The sequence below is a fragment of the Xylocopa sonorina genome, chromosome 10, assembly GCF_050948175.1.
Source record: "Xylocopa sonorina isolate GNS202 chromosome 10, iyXylSono1_principal, whole genome shotgun sequence".
Taxonomy (NCBI): Eukaryota; Metazoa; Arthropoda; class Insecta; order Hymenoptera; family Apidae; genus Xylocopa; species Xylocopa sonorina.
The window spans coordinates 6,359,819-6,376,877 of NC_135202.1; the positions used below are offsets into that span (position 1 = coordinate 6,359,819).

At 37.5% G+C, this 17,059-nt stretch overlaps 3 protein-coding genes and 2 long non-coding RNA genes across 12 annotated transcripts; 1 reads left to right on the forward strand and 4 right to left on the reverse strand.

Annotated features, from left to right (window-relative positions):
• Positions 1-633: 633 nt before the first annotated feature.
• On the reverse strand, positions 634-2,247 carry LOC143428577 (uncharacterized). The gene is made up of 3 exons (XM_076903577.1): positions 1,972-2,247; positions 1,737-1,879; positions 634-669 (listed from the first exon to the last, which is right to left on the reverse strand). The coding sequence occupies exons 1-3, from the start codon at positions 2,245-2,247 to the stop codon at positions 660-662; spliced, it is 429 nt and encodes a 142-aa protein (XP_076759692.1). The 3' UTR covers positions 634-659.
• A 460-nt stretch (positions 2,248-2,707) lies between these two features.
• Positions 2,708-4,164, reverse strand: LOC143428578 (uncharacterized). Of its 3 annotated transcripts, XR_013102437.1 has the most exons (4): positions 3,593-4,164; positions 3,431-3,492; positions 3,061-3,307; positions 2,708-2,844 (listed from the first exon to the last, which is right to left on the reverse strand). XR_013102437.1 is itself a non-coding variant. In XM_076903578.1 (2 exons), the coding sequence occupies exons 1-2, from the start codon at positions 3,655-3,657 to the stop codon at positions 3,219-3,221; spliced, it is 339 nt and encodes a 112-aa protein (XP_076759693.1). In that variant the 5' UTR covers positions 3,658-4,164; the 3' UTR covers positions 2,996-3,218. The 3 variants fall into 3 exon arrangements, 1 of the variants encoding a protein (XP_076759693.1); XR_013102436.1 differs by having other exon boundaries at positions 3,061-3,492; XM_076903578.1 differs by lacking the exon at positions 2,708-2,844 and having other exon boundaries at positions 2,996-3,492.
• A 3,219-nt stretch (positions 4,165-7,383) lies between these two features.
• LOC143428568 (uncharacterized) lies at positions 7,384-14,924 on the forward strand. Of its 6 annotated transcripts, XM_076903557.1 has the most exons (11): positions 7,384-8,066; positions 8,252-8,339; positions 8,552-8,662; positions 8,758-8,955; positions 9,046-9,391; positions 9,515-9,607; positions 9,832-9,918; positions 10,870-11,028; positions 11,119-11,422; positions 11,709-11,991; positions 14,795-14,924. In XM_076903557.1, coding segments are annotated over exons 1-11 (1,731 nt in total). In that variant the 5' UTR covers positions 7,384-8,064; the 3' UTR covers positions 14,855-14,924. The 6 variants fall into 6 exon arrangements, with proteins under 6 accessions (XP_076759672.1, XP_076759669.1, XP_076759670.1 ...); XM_076903554.1 differs by having other exon boundaries at positions 8,758-9,391; XM_076903555.1 differs by having other exon boundaries at positions 8,761-9,391.
• On the reverse strand, positions 9,571-11,123 carry LOC143428580 (uncharacterized). The gene is made up of 2 exons (XR_013102439.1): positions 9,974-11,123; positions 9,571-9,886 (listed from the first exon to the last, which is right to left on the reverse strand). It is a non-coding gene; the product is annotated as an uncharacterized LOC143428580 (long non-coding RNA).
• Positions 12,659-13,418, reverse strand: LOC143428630 (uncharacterized). The gene is made up of 2 exons (XR_013102448.1): positions 13,103-13,418; positions 12,659-12,830 (listed from the first exon to the last, which is right to left on the reverse strand). It is a non-coding gene; the product is annotated as an uncharacterized LOC143428630 (long non-coding RNA).
• Positions 14,925-17,059: the final 2,135 nt, after the last annotated feature.

Sequence of the window (17,059 nt, forward strand, 5' to 3'; positions counted from 1 at the left end):
CAAGGAAAGCGTGGACGTTATTACGGACGCCGTTTTAGATGCACTTAAATCGTAGATACTCCTTAACCCATTAAGAACCAAGATCGCATTAATGTAACATTTCACTTGCAATTTTGTCTCACTCCACTTACATCGTTGGAGCCAAACATTTCTTAATCTATTAAGCACCCTGGAATGTAACATATTTCTGGATTACGGACAACTACATATCTGCAAGAGAGGAACGAAGGAGAAAATAGAAAACGGATGATCGAGATGAATAGTCAGTCGATGTAATAAAAGTTTTGCAATTAAGTGAAAACTCGTGAAACTTTATTACTTCGAGTTGCCTCTGGTTGTGCCCTTTTACGTTTTATTCGTGAACTTCTTAATATAATTAGTGACTAATGGGACAATTTTATATGTAACGAAGAGAGTACAAAGTAATTAAAGGGCCTACAGTGATGAAATTTGGCGAAAGATTGAATATTCAGAATTAAATGGTGGCAAGGATTCATTTTGAAAAAGGATATTTTCATTTAATTATGATAATTATGATCAAAGTCATGATTGCATAACCAATCTTTCCAATGGGACATACTATTTGCACCACTTCAAGTAAAATGGAGTAATGCCTCTTAAGAAAAATCGTCGAGAGATGTTTCTGGCTGCTGCCATCGCTACTTTTCTCTGTAATAAAGTAGCTATGAAGGTTCCACTATTGCTTGTGTTATGGCCAAATTCGAAATCGCGAAGGAAAATAAAAGATGGAAGGAAATGATTACGAGAAATAAGGAACAAGAACAATTTGTGAGGAAACGTGATATCGTAGAGAGAAACTCTTCTGATGAGTTATTTGAATGTCTAGAAAGAACGTTCCTTTACAGTTTTAAAAGATGTAGAGTAAAAAAGGAATGCATATTGTGTCAATATAAAAGCTTATCGCACCTATTTGAAACATGCTCGCGTGTTAGCAAGCTTTAAGTATCATCAGATATCAAACGAGAATCAAACGTAGTTAACAGTTCAAACATGCATAATGTTTCTATAAACGTGCCAATTTTTATCGCAATTAAACTAAAATAGAGACAACATTTTAAATAACTCAATATTACATTATAAATTTGTAGAAGAGTTGTTTTATATATTAAAACGAGGAAAAGAAAGATAAGAAAGATGCCATGGTAATTCAAATCTACATGAATCTACAAAAAAGTCTTTCGTACCATGATGATAAAGAAATTTGCATTTACATAACCAAAATTTTCTTCCAGTATATAAAAGAAAGGAACGTTCTCTTGTATAGCATAAAAAATTGTAATAAAAAAAAAAAAAAATAATACAATCTGCATAATAACTTTTCATAAAACTGGACACAATTTTCGGACAACCTAAACCGAATGGATAGAATGAATAGAATGGATAGAAGCATAGTAAAATATGTATTATGTATTTTCTCGTGCTCTGTGTTCGTTTTGATACGCGTTCGATTGTCCCACATTTTCTTGCCGTTGTTGTCGATCTGGTATTTCATGACGGTACGGATATAATGTTTTCACGCTCCCGTCGTCGCGTTTCAACTATGATGCTTTAAGCACATTTTCCTTGGGACGAAGGTTAGAACGTCGTTGGTAATGTTTATATAAAACGCCGGGTATTATGCTTCGCACAATTGAAAGGATAAGCCAAGTAAAACTGGTTGATGGACTGTTGAGCGCAGAAACGTCAAAGAGAATTAAAAAAATTTCATCACTCACCTCTCCCTTCGTATGTTACCGCTCACCACATCCTCGTAGCTTCCCTCGATCGTGACGAATATCATCGCGCCCCCGATACTGTACAAAAGCACGATAACAAATAAGAAAATGTGCGTGAACCATCGTTTGCTCCAGGAACTGACCTGTGCAGAAATTTTTAATACCGATATCAATACGACTCGTTTCACAATAGATGGATAGCGATAAAGCACACACGAATTTTTCGTACGCGAACCTTCTCGTAAAGCCAGAACGCGCTCTTCTCGCCAACGCTCAGTCCAGACTTGGTCCAATCCTTGATACCCTTGAATTGGCTGAAGACAAACTCACTGGCCTTGTTCGAGTACACCATCTGTGGAGGTCCAGAAACTGGAGTCATCGGTATGGGAGTCTGTCCATACGGGGTTGAGACGTACCCCATCCCAGTTTGCGGGTAGTACTGTCCTGGTAACGGAAGTTGGATCTTGGGCCGTGGCGGTGCCGCCTTCCGGGCGCCTGGTGAGCTCGACATCTTCGTAAATCTTTCGTCTTCTTTCGTCGATAAAAAAATAGAGAACTCGCAAGTTCCTTATTTGATTTTAATCAATATAGATTACAAACTAATTTAGAGTACTTTCAATTAAGAAATTTCTCACTTGATATTAGCTGCTAGAACTATCACAATAAGTCACCACTCTTTCTGTCGTGTTTGAGTTGCTTCCACGAAGAGATATAGCATTCAAGCCCCAGTTAACACTGTAATTCTTACTTTATTTTAAGATAGTATCACCGGAGGTTGGCTGGACATCAAGCTACGTGTATGTATTTGGGCTTGAAGCAGCTTTAATAGTAGATTTATCGGCAGGACTGCTTTCTCTGATGTGTACACACGTATAAATAAATTGTGATGGACGTTCGGGGCGAACGGTTGGCAGATTTAAATCAAAATTGTGCGCGAAGTTTATCACGGAAATCGGGTCGCCTGGCAATCAGTCACGCCTCGCAGATTTACAGCCGGGCATGTTCCAAGATGTTCGAATCCTCCTCTAGAACGCTTCTTAATTTATCATAGAGTTATCCTAGGTAGGGTAATCCAGGCACAAGCGCCACCAACTATTGCGACAAGCCACTAAATCAAAATTACCGAAATCTTTCGAGTCGCAGAAAAATCTTTAATGAGCTCGATTAGAAGTTAAAAGTCTTTCTGGATAATATAAGCTTTCCTCGAGATAAAATGTAGGAGTCATCCACCCAGAACAAAATATAGGAGTTGGTACTTCGCAAATTCGTGAAAGAAGAGTACGAAAGCTTTTAACATCCGTAGTCAGGAAGAAGCCACAGGCACCTGGTTTCTTTGATCTTGACCGTATCCCTGCCTTTCGAACTCGAACCTGATCGTCCTCGTGATTTCCAATTTCGTGCATGCCTAAAATTGTTCGAGCGACATGCCACGGGTCAGCCACCCCGGATGCATCCTAACAATAAATAGATCGGCTGTCCTCTCTAGTAAGACGACGAATTTAGGCAGCAAGTATTCGGCTGGTGTACAGTTCTCTGATCGGATACTGGTTCGCGTAATTCGTGTCTGCCACCTGAAAAAGGAGCGGCAACAAGATGCAGACACTTGAATAGTTTTTGGGTAGACGTATGATGCCGGACAAAGAATAGAACTATGCATATAGATGGAGGATCCAAGAGGAATATATGTATCATACGCTCGAAAACACCGCAGATGCACTTTCGATGGTCATTCGAGCGATTGAAACGGAAAATTTGTCTGTGAAAGTACAGAAAATTTAGTCGCGCATTAGAGGAACCGCCTATAAATTCAATTTTCTGGTTGGCTAACCAGTGGTGAACAGATTAGCATCGCTTACTTTTCACTTAACGACGCAACACGACGCTTTCCCAAGGACTTCTCCCTTTTCTCACTCTCTCCCATGCGGGCAGTTTTTTGAGATCGATGCGGAGTTTAGTTCGTCGCAAAACGCAGACTTTTTAAGCCCCCTGGCACAAAACTTCAAGTTCCCTGGACCATCACTTAATTAGCTTCGCCCAGTTTGTCGCGACTCTAATTAAGCCAAATTGTTACTACACTAAGGTCGCAGCTATGTGCGTTTAATTGGATTGTTAGAATTTTCAAGCATCCGCGGTTGGACGAATCTTAAAAAAACTTTTAGGGCTGTTAAATCAAAGGACATACGTTGACTTTCTAATCTCACAACTTAAGAAGAGCTAGATGACTCTGGCCAACAAATCCAACGACTGTCTTTTTCCACTTTCCTCCAGCAGGATACCTCTCGATAGGAGTTCCCAATCTTGTTTGCGTTCTCAGATATTATCCCTTCGTTTCTTGTTGATGAAGAAACCACGAGGCTCGTTCGTCATTTGACTCTAACCGAAAACACGATCACGTCACTCGTGACCTCTGCAATCCTGGTGCGCGTCATTTGCGTCAAGGACAGCTGATCCTTAATGTAGGAAGATCGCGTACAACCCTTCTTATGGGAGCGATTGGAAGCGAGTTAGGTGGCTCGCGGTTTATCGATACTGCACCAGACACCAACACAAGTACATCGCGCGGTTCAATTCGTAATTTCGAACAATTCGATCTTGGCGGAGGCTGTACCGGTGGCTTCACATTCAACGAATTCTTCTTTGTGTCCCTTTCACACGTTGCCAGCAGCAGTTAGAATATAAGTATTCACTCATTAATGTTTCCTTTGATAAATTCAGTTCCGTTTCCTCTTCACAAACTGCTTGTCGAAATTCGACTAGTCGTGAAAATCGAATCGCAGCGTTCACTGTTCGCGTGCACCCTGTGCCTATCTCAATGATTAGCTCCGTTTGTGTTGGCAGCAGAGAAAGCCAGAGGGTTGCGCCGTACGCGCCTCTCGGATACCTCTGGCGGCGGCGTCGCGACGCCAACTGACTGTGCAAGACTGGTGCCGGGAGTCGAGGCGTTTTGAAACAGGCACTACGACTTACAGGGCCGTATTGGTCACTTAAAAATTCATCAGACTCGTGCAATTTGAGTTACACGACTAAACAACGGTTCCCAAAGAACCTAAAACATGATGAATATACATTATTAGTAGGAAAATGTCGAAGGACATCTTTATCTTGTATTAAGAATGTGATAAGATAAAATGTAATTTTGATATTGCTATTATTTAGGTAAATTATATGCTTTAAGCTTTGACTTTATAAATTTCACGTTCGCAAAAAAGAAAAATTTAAAGAGAATTCAGTTAAATTGAATTTTCTCCATCAGTACTCTAATTCTACCTTTTTCACGGAAAAACCGTAGTCACCCTTTCGTCTCTTAGAAGAAAGAACTTCTCTTTGTCCAAAGCCAAATGTTCCAAGCAAAATGATTTCAAAATGAGTCACCTGTATTGATTTAATATATTCTGGAAATTCTTTTAAGTGACATCAAACAAATATTAAAAACAGAATCTGATTCATATGTGATCGGCAACTAAGCAGATTAAAAATGAACAACATGTCAAAATCATGTAGAGACATTCACGAGAAATTTAAATATCTGATAACGAACAAAACATATACAGTACAGAAACTATAACAAAATATCTAAAATACGCGTTGCAATGTATAGAGGACGAATGGAATTTCTATTTTGGTACGATTTCGTTAGTTATGTTTATAAAAAATATATATTTGTATAAACATCCGTAGCCTAATGGTTTATATCCATTATTCCTAAACCTAGCCCCGTTCCAAGAAGCAGTTTATTGTTAATAGAGAGGTCTATTCCTGAAAATCTATTTCTCTGGCTCGCTGTCTACATAATCTACAATCGTTTCACTGAAACAGCGGGACAGATGATGACACAAGAATTTCGCAATGAAACCTGCGACACTGTTAAAAAACGCGTAGAACGCAACCATCTAAGTAACTTTGGACTTTCATCGCGGATACGCGACAGAATATACATTAAAAATCGAGAATGGTGTATAAAGTTTAAGAATTCGAAAAGAAAAAACCTAAATAACAATTTTAAACACAAAGTGGCACAACTGCAGCGGCATACCTCGTTTGTGCGACTTTTCATGTAGGCTTCCCTAGCGTATCGCTAACGGCAAAACGAAAGGGTTGCTTTCTGGATCAAGCAGAGCCGTTTCAAAGGAACGAATAAACCGTGGTCACAAAACAAGCCGGCGACTGTGCTGGTTATATTTAGAGGAGGAAAAAAATACATTGAAATGAAAATGGTGTTTTTAGGAAACTGTCGAGAAGAAGAGCAAAAGTTTCCGCATTCGAGAATAGATTACTGCCGTGGCTCAATGGTTATTCGTCGCAGTGTGGCTTACAGACATTTTTATTGTCATAACAGAGATTCTCGTTGAGGATAAAAGCCTTAATGTATTTAAATACATTTCGAGAAAAGAAAAAGATTCACAATGAGTATTTCTTATCAGAACTTTACCATCTGAAAGTATTGATAATTAAAAAACACACATTTAATTTATAAAACACAAATGTTCTGAAATGTAGCATGGACATTCATACGTGTACGTTTAATGTATATGCTGTCCTGGCTGAATGCAAGTACTTACATAATTCACGGTGTTAGAGACGCCTTTATATGTGTAAAGTCATACACACACATGACTTTATAATCCCTTACCTTTTCACAGAAGCCTGACCCACTTGATACGTATCCTCAAGGAAACGTTTAACGTGACTTGTTAACGAAATTCCTTCGATACTCAAGTTTTGCAACAAACGAAACTTTAATCGGAAATCAAATTTTAATTAATTATATCGTACATAACATTTTACTAATAATAATAATGTTGCAGTTACAACCAAAAAACATCTTCATTTCTGTTTTATTGAAACAAAATCTCTTTCTTTTCTTTTGGTATTAAGTTAGTTATGAATAAACTATGATATATAATTGAATACATAAAGTAATGGAAACTTGCCAAATACCTTGTGATGATATTTTGGAAGCGATTCTCTTTATAGATTTATCATGTTTCTACGAATCATCGAAGATCGAAAGCCATAAATTGAAATTATGAGATATTTCAAGTTAATTACAAACTAATGACATTCTGCTTAATAATATATGAACAAATTATATGTGCAAAAGGACATACAAACTTCAAATAGCGGTGTCGGTTTAAGAAGCGCCATCTTACGTCGAATTGTTCAATTATTCATGAATGTAAACTCTGAAGCTAGATTTCCATGTCAACTACACAGTTTATCGATACAAAAGACTGACACTCATATTAATATCATTCACTCGCGTATACATAACGTAAAATTATATCCATTTGATATTAATTTTCATTATATTCTTGCATCAATGTTCATTTTTGCGATTGATAGTTGCAACCTCAAATGATATATTTAATCCTACAAAACAATCGAACGATCGTACGAATGTTATTTAAAATAAAATGAAATGAAATGAAATGTAAACAGACGAAAGGAACAGTTTAGTAGATTTAATTGAAAAATAATATTTAATGAAAATAAATAAATAATAGTATCGAAGGGTTGCGCGTAAAAGATGTGGAGACCAATGAAAACTGGCGACATTAGGTTATGGACCAATGGGATCGCACGGTGTAACGGGCATTAGCGTCTCCGGAGCGTCACCGGGAGCTGACCTTGGCGGCGCTTGGCTGCATTCACGGAAGGCGCCCGAAAACGCTTCGGAAAAAGGCATCGGGAGCAGCGCGCGTTCGTGTCGCCCATTGTTATCCTCGTCGCGTGTAATGGCTACCGTAGAGTTTGTTGACGGTGCTTGGTTTGCTTGTTCGCGCTTCGGCCTATCCTGAGCCACGGTGACGTCGGCGACGTGGCCCAACCTGACGAGGAATAAAGTTGTGAACAGCTCTAGTAAGCGTCGAGGTGCCGCCAATTTTATGCAACCGCGAAACCCGCGCTTCGTATACCAGTCGCCGCAGCCGCCACCGCGCTTCGACGACCATGATATGCGCGGGCCAACGCTGCCCATTGACAAGCGTGTAACTCAAAACTGATTTCGCGGCATCCACAAGGGGCAGTATCGGAGCGGCGTTGTGACCAGTGTTAATTTTAGCGGGATCTAACGCACCTCTAGAAGTGTATCAAAGCTCTAAATCGATCGCCATTGATTTTTCCGCCGCGACCACGGCCCAACCGACACGAGGAACTTGTTCGCGGATGTTGTACAGGACGATATATCTAAACCAGTTATTAAGATACCACAATCGTCAAGATTAGTGTGACCAGCTGCGCGGCATTTCCGCGCCGCAGTCATGGCAACTAGAAGATCATCCGTTTGGCACCTAGGCATGTAACCCGCGGCGCCCGTGTAGACTATCACATGTGAGTATCGTATGTTCGTGGTTAGAGACGCACTGTGCGCCTTGATTTATTTGGGTTCCACAAACGAACTTCCCTATCATTTTCACATTATGAAAGTTAGCCCCTCTACTTTAACGCGTGGCTTTGTATCTGTCTAGATAAGTATGACTTGTATCGGTTTAACGAATGCCTACTGATTTACGCAGGGTCAAAGGCAACACATCAATGGCCCTAGAATCAAATGGCAACAACGTGGTGTGGTTAAACACAACCCGTCCTGATCAAATACAACAGGTATGCAGCTTGTATACCAGCACGAAGTAAAAAAGGGACGAGTTTTCTTCATTGGTATTTATTAGCTTCTCATTGATGCTTAATACCACGTAACGTATACCGTGATGTGTGTAGCATGTTGACTGAAACAAAGCATTGTAGAGTGTCATTGTTTTTGAAAGCAATAATAGAATTGTCCTGTAATATCTAACAACTATATTCTGATTTAACAGAGCCAACCGATCGAACAGCCAGTGAAGTGTTCCATGTTTACTCAAACCGAGCAAACCAACAGTTTTACTCAGACGGAGCAGAGCAATTCCAGCTACGGCGACCAGAGACAGGTGATTATCTTTCATTAAATAAGTTTTAATATCTTTGTAAAGGAGTATTAGCAATGTGATAATATAAGAAACTTTCATTTAATATTGGTTTACAGCAGCAAGCAGCTATGTTCGACCCACAACAAATACAGCAGCAACAAGCTGCTCAAGGTCAACAATCGCAGCAGCAGCAGTCTCAGCAGATGTATGTTACAACAGATAAGAAAGAGGACAAATCGCAGCAGCAATCAGCGACTGCAGACTTCCCTTTCTATTACAATGTCAACATGCTCCAAAAGGTTCAAACAAACGCGGTGAGCACGATCGGCGCGATCACGACCGACGACAAGGGTTGTTATCGCTTCGACGTGCAACCAGTTGGTTACAACACTTTACTCAACCAGATGAGTATTGCGGCTGCGACCAACGCGACCTTCAAATGTGACATTTGCGGTTTGGTCTTTGGCCATTTGAGTTTGCTGAATCATCACAAACGGATTCATAACACAACACCCAGTAATCTTCAGCAGCAACCTCAGCAGCAAGTTGTTGTGCAAACACCCACAACGGTCACTGTCGCGACTACACCAGAAAGACCATATACCTGTGATGTGTGTGGAGCCTGTTTTGCCCTACCAGGAGAATTGAAGAGCCATAAGACAAACATGCACCAGAAACCGAAAGTGCAAATTTGTGAGGACTGTGGCAGTGAAGATCCCTGTGAACATCACCCTACCAAAATTAAAAAGAGTATGTTCTGTAATCCCATTATTCTTTCTATTTTAATATGCAACAATAATTACTTCATCTTATAATATATTTCTATACTTTTCCCAAAATAAATATTTTATTAAATGTAATGTAATTTTGCAGCCATCAAACCTGGTCATCATCCTGTGAAACGAAGGGGTGTCACCAGCGTGACTAAGTGTCATAAATGTAATGGTACAGGAATAATTTTTATTGGTAAGTAAAAGTTTCCACTGCCATACTCCGTACAAAAATGAAGAAAAATGTTTATCATGGAAGAGAACATTTTGTATTATCTATAAGTGACGTATCAGTTAATAAGCGAGAAAATTCGCAAAAAAAAAAGAGAAAACATTTTTCTTCCTAAACCATAATCATCTTTTCCTATACTTCTATCATTTCATTACTGTCATGATCGTACATCGGGTGGTGTATGGTAGGTAAACACGACGAAAAACTAGATTCTGGAATCAGTTCCCTCGCAAAGTGTGGCGGCTGCAAGGCAACAGGCCGCATCATCATAGGAAGTAAGTCGGAAAAATTACAGCCAAAAAAATAAGGGATTTATATTTCATAGTGTACCTTATAATTCATCCGCCAATGATTGGATGAAGTCACTTCAATTTTTCTATGAATTATTAATATTTAAAAAATTTTTACATATATCTTACTTAAGAAAAAATATCACCATTACGTAAAAATAATATTTAGGTTCACTCGTCGTTATTCGTTTTGTGTATTTCGCGAATTTACGGCAGAAAAAATAAGTGTTTAATATCATAAAAATCTAGTATTATAAGCTTCTTTTCATTATTTTTAGTATTTTTATTTGCATGCATTCGTTGTAGGTAGAGAAAAATCTTCACAGCATTTGCTGCAAAATTTTGAATTTGTTGCATCAATTCTGTTTCCTTTCTTTGGTAGCATTGTCAATATTTACATTTAAGAATCATTGCACGGAATGAAATCTCCCCTAAGGGACAGTTTTATAAATTTGATTCACTAATCTTTAGTATCATCGATATGAAAAGATTATTTTAGATTTCAGTTGATATACTACGTTCTTTCTTTATTTCAAAACATAAGCCGCAAGAAGCTTATTTTAATACTTTTACTATAGTTAATAATTTGTATAATGATAACAAAAATCGTCAGATTCGACACATCTGATACCATACCTCATTTCTTACTTTCTGCACTAACTTCTGTAACCCGCATGTTCAGATTTCTACATTATATTGTTACATTTAGTCAGAAGCATTTGTTTTGCATCGTAAAAAATTGATTTGTCGGTGATTAACATAGAATTTCTCTTTGGTAATGTATCAAGAAAGAGAACTTATTTTTCCAAAGAACCATACACAATCCAGTGTCTCGAGAGACTTCGAAGCATTTTAATTGATCATCTGAACGCGTATCTTTTTGTAGAACTGGCCCTTCGAGGAAAACTAAGAATTCGGATATTTCTTTCATTACAGGCGGTAAACAGAACAGTCAAAATCAGGCAGAGAAGCCATTTCATTGTAATGTATGTGATGGAACATTCTCCAGATACTCGTCACTTTGGTCCCATAAGAGACTTCATTCTGGAGATAAGCCCTTCAAGTGCGAGGTTTGCGGCTTAGCTTTTGCAAAAGGTGAATAAAACATACCACGCGCTAATCAAGGTAACTTACCGGCGAGAAACAAGATATACGCTCAACGATGTTTGTCTTTACTTTTTATAGCTGCTTATTTAAAAAATCATGGACGAGTGCATACTGGTGAAAAGCCGTTCAAATGTAGTGTCTGTGGTATGCAGTTCTCGCAGAGTCCACACTTAAAGAACCATGAAAGAATTCATTCTGGTGAACGTCCTTATCAGTGTGAAGTGTGTGAAAAAACATTTGCCAGACACTCGACCCTTTGGAATCACAGAAGAATTCATACCGGTGAAAAACCTTATAGATGTAATATATGCGGTTCGGCCTTTAATCAAGCTACACATCTAAAAAATCACGCGAAAGTCCATACTGGTGAAAAACCACACAGGTATCGTAATATTCTGAATAAACTCTTATGTCTTCTCGCTTTTTTCTTTGATAGCATAAGATGCTAGAGTAAGGCGTTCAAGGTCTCATACACAGCCTTTAGACACAGAGTTGCAATTGTTCTGGCTCCGTAATGAGACAGCGTAGTTACTCGTGAATCAAATCTCTATATGTAAGCAACAGCAAAATGACTTTTCAAAAGATCAAGCAAGAGTGACTTTGAGCGGATTACACTGGTGTTTTTTATGACAGTTTAAACATCTAATCACTATTGTTTGTTCCTATAGATGTGATATATGTGAGATCGGATTTTCTGATCGTTTTGCATTAAAACGTCATCGTGCAATTCACGAAAAGTATGGACAGACTGCCCGCAATCAGAATGCAAATAATCCAAGTAACGCACAGCAAGCGAACGCGAGTAATCAACAGCAACAGCAACAGCAGCAGCAGCAGCCTCAACAAGCGCAGCAAGGCCAACAGGTTGTCGTAGTGAATGCCGCAACTCCTGTCACCGTTAGCCAAGGACAAGGGCAAGCGGTAATGCTCGAAGAAGTCTACAAGTGTCAGGTGACCTTCCCAGAGCCTAAATGATTCAGCTAGAGAATACCTTTCAGGAGCTGGTAAAGGGGTTAATTTTTTAACCTTTTTAAATGAAACAAAAAACAAATAACACACAAGATACTAATTAACATTGATACGGTATACGTGCGTACAAACGTATACAAGAAAATATAAAGAAATGTAAAGAGAAACGTGGATAACATTCAGGAAGAGGCACGTTTCCAGAGTGACTGGCAGGGCACGCTTCCTGTGCAGATTCTGTAGAAGGATTATTTGGTGGCAGTCGGGTGTATCTTAAATATAAAACGTATGACAAAATAGGTATGAAAAAAAGCAAAAAAAAAATAAATAAATAAAGAAAAGACTCAGCGATATTTTGCGCTAGTGAGTAATTTTCATAGAATCTGACTCGGAAGAGTACGGCTCGTAAAAAATCGAAACACTCCCCCGACTACCGGTAATAGCGAAAATCTTTCTGCGAACGAATACGGAACGATATTAAGGGGAAAGTAATGAAACAAAAAATAATAATAAATCTACTTTATATTTTCTCACTCGGGATAGGCGTTAATTATGTAGAAACACTGAGACATTGGATTGAGTAACAATCCTGTTTGTTATGACGATATTGTAGTTACTTCCTTTCATCGTTTTACGAAAGTCGAATTACGAATTAGCTATTTTTTATTTTTCTTTCTGAATTTTTATGGGTCGCGTACCACCTTGCTCTGAACGAGAATAAAAAAAAGCAAATTGTGACGAAAGTAATTATAATCGAGGTTTCAATAATATGTGATAGCTTCGAGTGAATCTTGGCTAGGCACCAAGCGCCAGCAACGTGATCGCTGTAACAGATTGATATGCGTATTATGCGCATTTATCAGTGGCGTATCAATTCATTTAAATAATAAAGAATAGGTTTATTCCACATGCCTGAACCTCGGCCCTTGTTTGTTATAATTTAAGGAAACGAACGGAAATGTGAATATTTTGTTTTTTCTACGCATGAGGATATGTCAAAATAATTGAATTATTACAACATACTGAAATAAGAAATTGAACAAAAAATAAGTTAAACGAAGGAATCAAAATTTAGGAAGGAATCAATTTTACATACATCTTTATGTCTTGAAACGGAAGTCGTGGTATGAAACGATATCGCGATTTGAGCGAGCCCTCTTCCGTCCAGTCATTCGGGATCACAATAAGAAAACATTGCATTATTGCAATAACAACGACCACGATTAAAGAAAAAAAAAAAAGAAGAAGAAAGGTTACAATGGTAAAAATAATGCCGCGCGAGAAAGATTTCTATCTCACATACACATACACGGAACTGCAATAAATAATAGTGAAGAATATCGACGGGCAGACTAATCTGTTTTATAATTTTAAGGCCGTGAACTATAATGGATATCAGTTACTAAAATAGTTGCTAGTTTGTAACGGCAAATTAGCTGGCTAGATTATATCTATACGATATATACATAATTAATTTTTATATCCCCCACTTGTTAGGAGTAACGGCCAAGACACTGTCGCTGTGAACTCTTAAAATAGCGGTGAAGCAGAATTGGATTCGGTTTTGTAACTTAAAGAAAAAAGAAAAATAATGTCAGCGATTCCATACAACTCCGACTGGTCGGTAATATGTGGTATCGGCGATATTCAGGATATGCCATTAATGCCATTTTTTAAGCAAACAAACGCCGTTCCTCAGGCATTTTCGCCAACTGTACCTTTTTCCTGTGATTAATCTTTTTTTTTGTTTCGATTCTTCTCAACTGTTTTGAATTAGGATTTATACAGTTCCACTGATTTACTTTCGATGCATGAGCTTGAAGGAAATCGAGTTTTTTTCAAATTTGCAAAAACAATTCATTGCCATACAGAAAAATGGAAAATCTATACAATCAATTGTTAAAAACTGAAAAAGTTATGTCAACTTGTCATCCAAACTGTTTTTGTATGAGAAAAAATAAATTACTATTATAACAAATCAATTGTGAAACTAACAGGGACAGACGACAATATGGCTATGGTGATGTCCTAAAATTGTTCTTTTATACAGTGTATAAATTGATTAGTAAAGTATTAAACGAAGAAACGCCATCAAAACGAATACTTGATCACAAAGTGATCGATCCTTTGTTTAATCGAATCGTTGATTAGTTCGAAAAAATTTTTGCAAAGGAAGTCTGGGATTGGGGATTATTTTGTTTTTTATCGCTATAACTTGTAAAATAAAGATAATGCTATTACGTTTAATTTACTTTTAATGTGGTCATAATACCTGCTACAGTATTTTCGATTAGATTAGAAGAACTTTACTCTTCAGTGTTCTCTATACTTTCCTTTGATTGTTAATATTTTTTTATTCACTCTCTTTTTGGGCGCAAGTTTCAACGCTTTCTATAAACAAAAGAAAAAACTGTGTTTCCGTTTCTCTTTTTCTAAGACTGAGTGGCATAACTTAGTTTACTTAGCACATAATATATACATATATTTCGTCTCAGCTTGCCTGTGCAATGATTTTTCTTTAAATTATTGTTCGTAAAAGAATGTAATCATAGACCATCGAATAGTAATCGCTGTAAGAGTGCTCGATACGCTTGATTCTTCAATTGTTTTTTATAACATCAGCCACTTTAGTCGTATCACTTTCAACGATAGTAAAACGCGTAAAAAGATACTCTGATTAGTCAGGGTTTTAATAAATGCAGTTTCTCTCTATTATTTCGCTATGTAACAATATTTTCAAAGGAGAGCAGACTTTGTAAATATATTACTACTTGTACGATGTCCCCAGGTCGAAGAGGAGGGCTCTAATCGTTGCGTTTTACGAACCGACTCACTTTCGTTCAATTAAGCCAGTGAAAGCACGAAAAGCAAATACGTAGGATCCTTAATCTGTCGAATCCCGAAGCGAGAGCTCGAAATTGTACTAGTTTAGATGCAATTCGATATGAACTGCTCAAAATAATTGCAAGAATCGTTCATTCGACAGATTTTCTGGTAAGAAATTGTTCAAACTTCAAATAGCAATACTTTATTTCTTTTTCTGACTCTAAACATCCGTTCATTTTTCAGAATCTAGTTCAGATGATCATGAAAATTGTTTTGAGCAGTTCCGAATTGCAAGAATTGATGGAAATTAGCAAGAGACATTTATAACCGAGAAAAATCTCCGGGCCCTTTTTTTCGAACGAACTAACGCACTTTTATAATGTTGTACCTACGTTAAATAAGAGACCTACCGCCGTGGAAGATTGATGGGAGGATTGTAAGTAACGAAGTCTTTAGGTGAATAAGTAATTTTAGGTATCGCGTCGTAAAAATTGCCCAAGGAGATACACGGGGCCCTTTATGAAGCAACTCCACAAATCATAATATTCAAATGAACCATTAGTTAGTGCCATTCTCGAATAAACAGTATTTTCTATGCATTCTTTTTAAATTGAATATTTTAATCATTTAGAGAACATCATCCTAGATTTAACTCTTGTTGAAATTGTACATTTATTGTAGTTTCTTTCACTATGTAGAGTCCAAACGGTGGTTTTGTTGTGAGACCATCTTTTTTGAAACTGTGATATGATTCAAACAGATTATCTAAAGACGAAACCACAATCACTCAAAGGATTAGTGAAAGAAAGCCCTAATGAACTTTCTTTATGGTTACGTGGCTCCTGGCAATTTTACTACGCCTCTTTAGATAATATTCTGCGGACGAAACGAAAATTCGGAGCTTCCATTTTAATCAAAACGCCTGGAAGCGTCTTCCTGAGCCTCGCGGAGGTGTGTCCTGACCTATACGATTCTTCAATTGTACATAAACACATGAACTCGATCGTGAATAATTTGAGAAAAGAGTTAAAAATTATTTTCCAGCGTTTCATTCGAAAAATGTATCGATCAACTTAGTCATCATCGAATATTTTCTTGGTAATACAAGAATTAAGGGTCGAGGTTTCAGGGTCATTATGTAGCCCAAATTCTTTGTAATCTTCGAAGCGACGAAAAAATAAATGTATGAAAATTTGTCGACGATAAAAACCATCGAAGACGATCAGTGTCCTTAAAACATTCGACCCTTTTGTGATCGCGTTTTTTCCGAAGGACTGACGGCTTAATGAATTCGCGCACGCCAATTCACTCAATGATTAATCTTTATCTGGATTCAAAAGTAATGAAATAAAAATATGTAAAAAAAAAAAAAAAAAATAGAACGGTTCTCCTCGCAACAGTATTTTATAATATAAACGGTAAACAAAGCGGCGTTGGTATCCAGATAAGGATTAAACGAATGTATCGAGGCGAATATACGTAAAACAAACTTTGTATAAGTATATATTGTATAAGTCTTGTAACGTGTACAGATTTATTCGTCCGTGCTCGAAGGAGATATGAAGAGTTTTTTGTACAAAAACTTCTTTACTCGTTAATTATGAACACGCATAGGGGAAAAAACGAATTTTTTGCGTTTCTCTTCCTTTTTTCCAGTTCGTGTTCGTTTTTTTCTTTCTCTCCTTTTTGATAACAATGTTCGTCGTCTAGCCAAAAGAAAAAGAAGAAAGGTAGGAGAATAGGAAAAAGAAATAAAGGGGGGGAAACATACGAGTACACGGTATACGGTACTGAGTTATACCGCATTAATGTAGGAACATATTCGTAAAGATTTAAAAGAAAATGAAAAAAAATGACGAAGAGAGGAGGAAAGAAATCATGAATAGAACTTAGGCATAGCGTGCAATCTTACGGAGTTTCTTAATTAAAAAAAAAGATGTAAGGAAGAATAAATGGAAGAAACAACAAGGAAATATGCAGTCCTATCGCGATATAGATTAATTTTTACATGACACCACGTTGTATGGGCAATAATTGCTGATCATACGAATTTTTGATAATAAAATACGTTCCTACTAAATTATCTGTTCATTGTCGTATTGTTAAGTCTTCTAAAGCGGGGGCGATTAGAACAGAAAAATGGAAATAGGATATCTTTGAAGATATAGATACTGTGGGACAGAAGAAGATGCGAGGGAAGAGTCGGAAACGGCCTCTTTGTAAGATA

Bases quoted from the DNA above. Each gene is read 5' to 3' on its own strand.
- LOC143428577 (XM_076903577.1), bottom strand. From the start codon at position 2,247: ATGTCGAGCTCACCAGGCGCCCGGAAGGCGGCACCGCCACGGCCCAAG. The intron at 1,880-1,971 runs GTTCGCGTACGA...ATTTCTGCACAG, and splicing joins CGTTCTGGCTTTACGAGAAG to GTCAGTTCCTGGAGCAAACG.
- LOC143428568 (XM_076903554.1), top strand. The intron at 8,663-8,757 runs GTGATTATCTTT...ATTGGTTTACAG, and splicing joins GCTACGGCGACCAGAGACAG to CAGCAAGCAGCTATGTTCGA. The intron at 9,608-9,831 runs GTAAGTAAAAGT...GGTGTATGGTAG, and splicing joins TACAGGAATAATTTTTATTG to GTAAACACGACGAAAAACTA.
- LOC143428578 (XM_076903578.1), bottom strand. From the start codon at position 3,657: ATGGGAGAGAGTGAGAAAAGGGAGAAGTCCTTGGGAAAGCGTCGTGTT. The intron at 3,493-3,592 runs GTAAGCGATGCT...GTACTTTCACAG, and splicing joins GTTGCGTCGTTAAGTGAAAA to ACAAATTTTCCGTTTCAATC.